The 8,723-nt window shown below is 63.5% G+C and overlaps 3 protein-coding genes across 3 annotated transcripts; 2 read left to right on the plus strand and 1 right to left on the minus strand.

The window, feature by feature from the left end:
* Positions 1-46: 46 nt before the first annotated feature.
* FIBRA_05311 (uncharacterized protein) lies at positions 47-1,813 on the minus strand (the record flags this gene model as incomplete). Its single annotated transcript, XM_012327082.1, has 7 exons — positions 47-277; positions 337-550; positions 599-729; positions 792-1,073; positions 1,148-1,347; positions 1,401-1,525; positions 1,581-1,813. 7 exons carry the CDS (start codon positions 1,811-1,813, stop codon positions 47-49), a joined length of 1,416 nt encoding a protein of 471 aa, XP_012182472.1.
* Positions 1,814-2,090: 277 nt separating this feature from the next.
* FIBRA_05312 (uncharacterized protein) lies at positions 2,091-2,686 on the plus strand (the record flags this gene model as incomplete). The annotated part of the gene is made up of 3 exons (XM_012327083.1): positions 2,091-2,331; positions 2,394-2,491; positions 2,549-2,686. 3 exons carry the CDS (start codon positions 2,091-2,093, stop codon positions 2,684-2,686), a joined length of 477 nt encoding a protein of 158 aa, XP_012182473.1.
* A 2,887-nt stretch (positions 2,687-5,573) lies between these two features.
* Positions 5,574-8,589, plus strand: FIBRA_05313 (uncharacterized protein; the record flags this gene model as incomplete). Its single annotated transcript, XM_012327084.1, has 3 exons — positions 5,574-7,116; positions 7,176-8,450; positions 8,507-8,589. 3 exons carry the CDS (start codon positions 5,574-5,576, stop codon positions 8,587-8,589), a joined length of 2,901 nt encoding a protein of 966 aa, XP_012182474.1.
* Positions 8,590-8,723: the final 134 nt, after the last annotated feature.

The raw sequence follows: 8,723 nt of genomic DNA on the forward strand, positions 1-8,723 counted from the left end.
TACCAACGTAGCTCTCTGCCCCCAAACCACGCCTACATCCGACTCATCACAGATCAAAACCGTTCCACGTTGTCCCATCGCCAGGGCCGTCGCCCTCGGTGCCCATCGCGGTGTCGACAGGCATGACGCCCTCCAGGTCGGAGAGGTCAGAGTCCTCCTCCCACGGCTTGAACTCGACCTTCGGGTTCGCATGCGTCGTGCGGTTCGGCCAGCGCTTCTCCCGCTGCTCGTCGACCGGGTCGCCCGACGCCATCGCCACCATCGCCGCCATGGTGTACTGCGCGCCGCCGCCCGCATGAGTGACCGCCAGCGCGCACGATCGGCAAGAACACGTACATGGGCGTCGTTCCCCGCGTTGTGCAGGTACGAGACGGGGACCTGCAGGTGCCGGCACACCCGCTCCAGCGAGCGCATGTTGCCGCCGGACTCGCCCTCCAGAGCGGAGAACATGTTCCCGGTGTCGACGACGTACACGCCCGTCGTGGGCGGCTGGTCGGGCAGGAGGTACTCAAAGTCGGAGAGTGCCTGCAGATATTCAGAGCGCAGATACCTGGGATGGCCCTAAGCGACCAGCCAGACGCATGCGAAAGGGACCTACTTGATATCCTGGCTATTGTCGTGGAAGACGAGGAAGAGCGGGCCAGCGGCGCGATGGTCCGCGATCATGTCGCGAATGCGCTGCCGGAACGTCATCTTGTCGACAATCTCGCTCTTGCCAAAACTGTAATGCTGTAACGGAGCAGCGCGTCAGGCCACACAGATGCGCATTTTACGGGAAGCGGGCAGCCTACGTCGCGGTTCTGCTCCACATAGGTGTTCATGTAGCCAATGTGCTCCTTCACGACCATGTGTCCGTCCTCGTCTATCTTCTTCCGCCCCTCGTCCTCCCAGCGCGCCAGGCTCCACCCAAACTCGGTGAGGACCGTGTGGTCGCGGTCCCAGGCCTCAAAGTCGATCGCGAGCCACGTCCCTACATGCGCGGCCCAGAACGTGCGGATCTTCTCAAAGGAAATGCGGCGGGTCGTCAGCAGCGTGCCCGTGCCCTTCAAGCGCTTATTGTTCTTGTCGATCGTCTAAGATGTCAATTGGGGCGCGGGGCGGGGCGGGACGGTGAGTGGCGGCGGGCGCGGACAGACGCCACACATACCTTTACGGCTTTCTTCAGCGTCGCGGCGTCCTTGTAGACGACAGGGGAGCAGTTCGTCAGGTCCTTCGCCTGCAGGAGGCTGTCGGAGGACGGGATGGGTATGGGTGCGCGCGTGAGCTGCATGGCGTGGAGCCAGTACCGCAGGTATTCGACCTGGGCACTGGAGAACAGCAGCCGCATCTCGCCGTTTGCAAAGGTGCCTTTTCCCCAGCTGAGACACACGTATGGGCGATGCTGTGGCGGACCGACTCACCCAAGAAGAGCTCGACGCCATCGATGCCTTGCTTGTGAAGGGGATGATCGGGGTGCACCAGTGCCTCGTACGCGAGGAGCGCCTTGAGGGGGCCAACGTCGGTCTTGTTGGGCAACGCCTGATGCCTGCACGCCAGCACTACAAATCAGATCTTGGAACATCGGCGGCGCGGGAGCATACATGCCACTCGAAGAAGATATCCGTGAATCTGTAGTATCCCGTAACGGTTGCTGGCATTTTCGCGACCGTGAGGGGGGAGGGAGGGGAGGGAGGGGGAGGCTGCGGTCAGAGAGCGAGGAAGCAGGGCTATAAAGCCTGCGGCACTGCGGCGCGCTCGAGCATAAGAGGACAAAGGATTCGCGAAGGAGGTCCGAGTTTTGCGCGTCGCGCTCGGTCACGGGACCCATTGCCATTCCGGGGCGACGCGTCGAGTTGAAATGCGAACCGATCGCGTCGCCCGCTCGTTTGTTCCCCTGCTCTCTTGCCCACCCAGCGACATCCCTCTTCATCCCCGCCCTTCTCCTACTCTGCGCATCCTGCGCGCCACACACGTGTATCCCGCGTCCCCGCAGCCCCCACGCCTCCGCCGGCCCACGCACACGCACACGCACACTCGCAGCCCCCTGAACCTGAACCACGCGACAGGAGCGATACATACGCCTGCAGCAGCTCCGCGACTCTTCATACGCGATGGCGCAGACAGTGCAGAGAGGAAAACGAAAGCAGCCCGGGCAAGACCAGGAATCCGACGCGACACCCCCGCCCGCGGCGAAGAAGCCACGTACCGCCACGGCGCGCAAGAGCACCGGGGGCAACCCGCCTCGAGGCCGACGCTCGAGTGGTGGTGGCGGTGGTGGCGGTGGTGGTGGCGGCGGAGGAGGAGGCGGTGGTGGTGCGCCAGGACATGACGACGACCAGGTGCCCCGTCGCAGTACGTGCTCCGCGCTTTTACCCCATAGCGCGCACGTTGCTCACGCAGAGACGGACGGACAGAAAAGCGGTTCCGGCCGGGAACGGTCGCGCTGCGCGAAATCCGCAGGTACCAGAAGAGCACGGAGCTGCTCATCCGCAAGCTGCCCTTTTCGCGCGTGGTGCGTGTCCCGCCGTCCAGGGTCCCGCGGCGTGCTACTGACCCGAGCCTGGCGCAGGTGCGCGAGATCGCGCTGGACATGATGACGGACACGATCGAGTATGGCGACGCCGGCCTGCGGTGGCAGAGCTCGGCCATCCTCGCGCTGCAGGAGGCGACCGAGGCGTATCTGGTCCACCTCTTCGAGGACGCGTAAGTGGCTGCGACCCATGCTTCATACGTGCGCGTCGCTAATGTCCTTGGATGGCGGATTTACCCCACAGAAATCTGTGCGCGATCCACGCGAAACGGGTGACGATAATGCAGCGCGACATCCAGCTCGCGCGGCGGATACGTGGGCCGTGGGGCGGGATGGCGTGAGCTCCCGCGTCTTTGCTTTCCTGATTCATCCTCGCCTCGCTGCGCTGCCTGCTCTATTGCTTCGGAACGGTTGTTTGGGCGGCATTATGCTGAAAGTAGGGTCCATGTAGGAGAAGTTCCCACGTTGTTTACTGTAGTACATCCACGATCTATATACCTCGTTCCATGTTGATCTTGATAGCACGGTTGTCGCGAGCGGAGACGCGGTGCAAACACTGAGCCGAGGTTTGGGAACATTCGAGTAGGAGCGGCGACACGCGGTTCGAGCAGCTCTTAAACAGCGTACCTGGACTTCTCAGGCTGATGTCGTGACGTACTTTCTATTGAGCGAGATGATACGGTTTCAGGGTCGCCGTTTGGGTCGGACGCAGATCTATTCCGTGTCCCGAGGACGGTACCTTGCATGTCTCGGCGCTAGCAAATAAGCTAGATACAGATCGCCCACACCCTCGGAGAGGCGCGGGGTAATTGCAAGTCAGAAATATATTGCGCTGCGAAGATGTCTACGACCTGCACCGACTAGAAGTATTCCTCAGATCAACAACGCGCGTATGGCGGATACCAATAGAGCTAGTACCCGTGGAAAGTCAGAGTAAGCAGGCCGGACCGGGATGGCCACTCCCACTCCCGAGTAGCCGTCAATGACCGCAAAAGCACGCCATTTGGTCGACTCGGAGCCACAGCGGAGAGCACGACAACGACCGTACAGCATCCCCGCGCTGCGCTGCCCGAGCCCGTTGGGGAACAGCGGTGGGCGACCCAGCGTGGTGCATGATGCATCATTCTTCGGGACCCAGGCGGCGCCACGGACGAGAGCCGAGGACAGCTCGACGAGAGCCTGTCGGACATGCGAATGTTGATGTAGATTTGAATAGTTGAATGCTGCGTCCCATCGGGGCGACGTGGCCACAGCAGGCGGCCCAAACACCCTGCGGCGCCGCAGCTCTCCGCCCCCAGCCCGAGCAGCCTGCACGTGCGTGGCTGCACGTGCGTGGCTGCACGTGCGTGGCACCTCGACGGACGATGACGCATGCAGGGCGCTGCGCGGACCCCAGGTAGACACGGAGGGGAGGACGCCAGACAGCCGCTGCCGCCACCGGAGAGGATCCTGGCGAGCGCAGAGGCAGACAGCGAGGGGAATTAAATACCAAGCAGCTCTGACGTCTGTTCCATGTCCGGGCGCCGATCGAGCGCACATAGCGGACTCGCCGGCCGAGCAGGCGACAGCGGCGTGCGGCGCTGGCAGAGCGGCCGCGGCCGGGGCTCGGACTCGGGCTCAGCGCACCGAGGGCGGGGGACTGGGCCCGGGAGCGTCTGGGGCGCAGCTGCGGCCGGTGGGATCGCCAGAAGCTCGCTGCTGAGGCGCGCCCTAGGGAATGTTCGCCCGAGCGTGCGCAGCGGTGCTGTGCGGCGAAGCTGCCGCCGCGGGCTGTTTGCGGATGCGAGGGCGTATGCAGCATCACAAGGCAGTTGCCCGCGTCCGCCGCCCGCAGAGGATGGATGGGTCCCTGCCCGCAAGTGGCCCGTATCATTCTGTTCGTGGTATGGGTCAAAAGTGGTCCTATTTGAGTGGTCAATAGTAATGATGGGCAGTGGCTCCGGCCGCGCATGACGCAGAGTGATTTAATCAGCGGCCGTTGGGCGCGACAATGGCCTGCGCATTGTGCGAGGGCGTTATGCAACACAGCAAGGTCTATTGTCGCGCGGGAACTAGATTCACCGTGGGCACCACTGGCCGCTGGAAACTCGGACCGGAGGGCAGGATAAGGCGTCCACGTTCTCGAGGACGCCAAGAGAGCGCAAAACAGAGCCCGTCATGAGGGAGGATGGTTTGGCGGTAGTGGACGATGGGTGCTGGGTGCATGGTGAGGAGATGGCCGCGGAAGAAGGCGGGTTGGACCGCGAGGAGGCCGAGCACGTTGGTGGGTATGGAGGACGGCACCGCGGCAGATGGTGAGGATGTCGGGTGCCGGTGCGAGAGTTCGCAAGGGAGGAAGGAGATTGTGGGGTAAGCCAGGGTTCTATCGCCCGTCAAGGGACACGAGTGTTCTACAAATATCACAGGGAATGGGCTAGGCGTACCTGTAACCTCGTACGCGTCATATATAGAGGCAATCACGGGTAGAGGGTCTATAATTAAACGCAGGATGGACGCATTGATTTAAAGCTCACGTCGGCAGTTGGGGATGCGCAATAGGAGGGCGCGAGGTGCAAGCGGCATAAGTGAGCCGGTGACCGGGATGTGACTGGTATATGGCCAGTGATGGATGGCGGCATTGTGGGGACAAGTCTGTCGCAAGCGCCGCAGAAGTAGATAGAGAGAGAGAGAGAGGGGGGGAGAGCGGCTGGTGGCGAGGGGAGGGCAAACGCGGACACATGACCCGCAATGAGGCGCGCTGGTGATCGCGGCGGGCGGTGAGGAGAGGGCATCGATGGAGGCGAAACCGAGGGTGTGTGAGTGCTCCCACAGTGGGACAGCATAGCAACGAAACGCGCGCGAGTCTGTCAGTGTCAGTCTGAGGGAGTGCCGGGGACGGCCGGAGGATGCCGGAGGACGGCCGGCGATGTGGCCAAGGCTCTGAATGTTCGGGGACGGCACCCATTTTGCGTCTGCCCAAGTCGGTCGTTCTTCAGTTTGTGTCTCGCCTGGCCCGCCCATGCTCTCCGCCGCTTGACCACGCCCTCCTCTCTCCTCTCTCCTCTCTCCCTTGCTCTCTCCCTCCATGCGTCGCATCACCTCTGTCTTTGTCCCTCGTCGCCCAGAGAGATCCGAGTCTGCTCCAGCTGCGGCTCCTCCTACCCCCCTCCCCGTCTCCACCATCGCCCCTCCCTCTGACGAGCACACCCCCCGTGCTCGTCCCCGCACCAGAGACTCCACCCCAAAACAACCACTTCGCCCTCGCCCTCGCTCCATCCTCTCCCTCGGCCTCTCCCGCAAGGGCACCGCTGGCACCATCTCCAGCAACGACCACACCTCCTCCTCTGCCTCCTCCATAACCGGCCCTCCCACCCCCGACGATGAGGGTCGCAGCTCCAGCAGGCCTCGCAGCATCTTCTTCTTTTCCGACAAGTCCTCCTCTGTAGATCCCCCCGTCGTCCCCGCTCAGCCCGCCTACATCCCTGCTCCTCGCAAAGATGAGGACATGTTCGCGGACAGCGCAGAGAGCGAGTCCTTTGAAAATGAGGAGCTCCTCCCCCCTCCCCCTCGCACCCGCATCGCCCAGAGCCAGGTCCAACCTGCCGCCCTTGTCTCTCCTCCCCCCGCACCCATCCAGTCATTCACCCCCGCATCTTTTACACGTGCACTCGCCTTGAACAGCCTCCACCCGTCCTTCTCTCCCCCGCCCCACCTCCTCCTCCCCGGTGTCCCTCTCTTTCCCCGCTCTTGCAACTATGCAAAGCATCTTCCCACCTCGCACTCCCCCGACAAGCTCCTCCCCCAGCTCTTCCACAAGCGCATCCTCCGTCGTCTCGCTCACCCCCTCAGCATCGCAGACAAGCACGATCTCTCACGCTATGCAGGCCGGCATAGACCACCTGCTCCAAAGGCCCTCAGGCTTCGTCTCGACGACACTGCCATCGCCACCATCGGTGTAGATGCTCGTCGAGTCTCCAAACTCAGCGCCGGTCTCCGCCGCTGGGTCGATCGCCCATGCTTCGAGGACCGTCTCGTCGTTTATCTCCCTGCCGATGCAGAGATCGACCCCAGCACGATCGTCTCCCAAGTCCAGCGCGATCTCGTGGGCGTCGTCTGCACCCGTGTCTCGGGCACCGGTCACGGCGTCGCCTCCATCGAATACAGCCAGACTCTCGAGCTGCTCGCTGGCGTCCACGACACAGACGCGGACGCTCTTCTTCTTGGCTTCGCCGATCCTCACCTACTGGGCCCGATGCCGGATGTGGCCACGGACGTTGTGCTTCACAAGGACCCTGCACAGGAGCAGTTTCGCCGTGCGGTTCTCCCAGAGACGCCGTCACAGGACCAAGGACTGCTGCATGCCATACATGCGTCCCCGGCGTGGGGGACTGCCCCTGCACTCGACGTGGACATTACCTCTGGCAGCATCGCTGGCTTCTTCGACGAGGCAATGGCTGGCGCATCCGCGAACAAGATGTTCTCGCCTCCCATGATGACCCCCCCGCTGTCGCTCACTCCGTCGTCTATGAGTCCCGCGTCCTCTGGCCCACCTACACCCACAGGCAACCTCCCTGCCGCTGTCGCTGCCGCCGCGTTTCTTCCGCCTGTCCCTGCACCTCAGACACCAGGTAAGCTTTACGCTCGGCTTACGTCCGTGATGTCGATGGCGCTAATATTGCTTTCACAGGTGCCCCCTCCCCCTCCCCTCGCCTGCAGCCGTACAAAGCAGTGCCGTCTCCCTTGCGCATCGAGCAGAATGTGAACCTTCCCAACCCGTACTCGCCCTCTATGGACCGAAGCTCGATCAGCTCAATCGATTCGGATTCCTCGACGTCTTCGGCGCCCCTGCCCACGAACACCAGTCGGAGCACCTCCACGGCTACGCTCAGGCTTCCCCCGCCATCGCGGCCACTGCCCTCGTCGCCACAACGGGCCGTGCGGTTTGCCGAGTCGTCGCCGGGCAGGAAGGACAAGGGGCGTGCGCAGGATGAGGACGAAGATGACTTGTCCGAGGCGGAGCGTCGTGATGGTGTTCCCGCAGAATACATCCAGCGCATCAAGCAACAGCGGGCGGAAAAGGCCCGCTTCCTCGAGGCCGAGCGTTCTCGCCGGACTCAGATGGAGGAGCAGCAGCGCCGCGCGGACCGCGCGCGGCAGGAGGAGGAAGATCGGCTGAGGCTAGAACGTGAGCGCGAGCGTAGGGAGAGAGACGAGGAGCGCAGGAAGCACATGTATGCGGAGGAGGTTGCCGCTGCGCGGAATCGGCGCGAGAGCACGCGCTTCGTGCACCCCTCGATGTCTGGCGTGAACGGGACGGGCGGGCTGGAGGAGTGGGAGCGCCAGAAACGACAGAAGGAGAGAGAAAGGGACTCGTCGACATACACGCGCCCGGTTTACGACGCGCGCAGGCAGAGCGAGCCCGGCGCGCGCTCGACTCGGAATGCGTCCCCCGCGCCTCCCGTCCCGCCGCTGCCGGCTTCGTCCCCCGCCCCAAGTGGCAGCAACAGTCTCAACGACAATCAGCGCGGCGCCTCCCAGCAGTCGCATCTTTCTCCGCACCCTGCGACGCTCACTCCCAACGCACGCTCGTCTTCCGTCCCCGATGTTAGATCGCGCGACCAACGTAGCGGCAGTGTCGGTTCGGCGAATCGTGTGTCGATGATCTCTGATGGAGACGGGCGCGACCGGACATCTTCGTTTTCGTCCTCGTCGATGTGGAACATGAATCGCATGAGCATGCACATGGGCATGATGCACCCTATTCCCGTCGCCGTCCCTGTCCCGATGCCCGTGCCTGTTCCCGTTCCCATGCCGTACCGTATGCACACTGGCATGGAGCCTCTCCTACCGCCTGCGCCGCCCTTCGTCACGCAGGATTTCGGGTATCGTCCGCCCTCGCAAGGCCAACGCCACAGCCCCAGCCACGAGAAGGGCCGCAGTTCCGGCCACGGCCACGGCGAGGGTCAGCGCCGCCCCCATAGCTCGTCTCCCACTCCCCCACAGGCAATTCGCCGTCAGTCGGAGCCAAAGCAGCCTCGTGCACACAGCTCGTCCCCGACCAGCAAACACTTCTCGCGCAGCGCCGTGCCGCCCAGTGCTAGCCATAACGCCCTCCGCACCAGCCAGGTCATGTCGCAGAACTCCAGCCATGGCCTACACGCTCCGCGCGAATATACTCACCACCGCCGTTCGAGCGCGGATGCGGACCTGCAGCGGCTGGGGGGGGGGGGGGGGG

Source organism: Fibroporia radiculosa (assembly GCF_000313525.1).
Source record: "Fibroporia radiculosa TFFH 294 genomic supercontigs, scaffold4111, whole genome shotgun sequence".
NCBI lineage: Eukaryota > Fungi > Basidiomycota > Agaricomycetes > Polyporales > Fibroporiaceae > Fibroporia > Fibroporia radiculosa.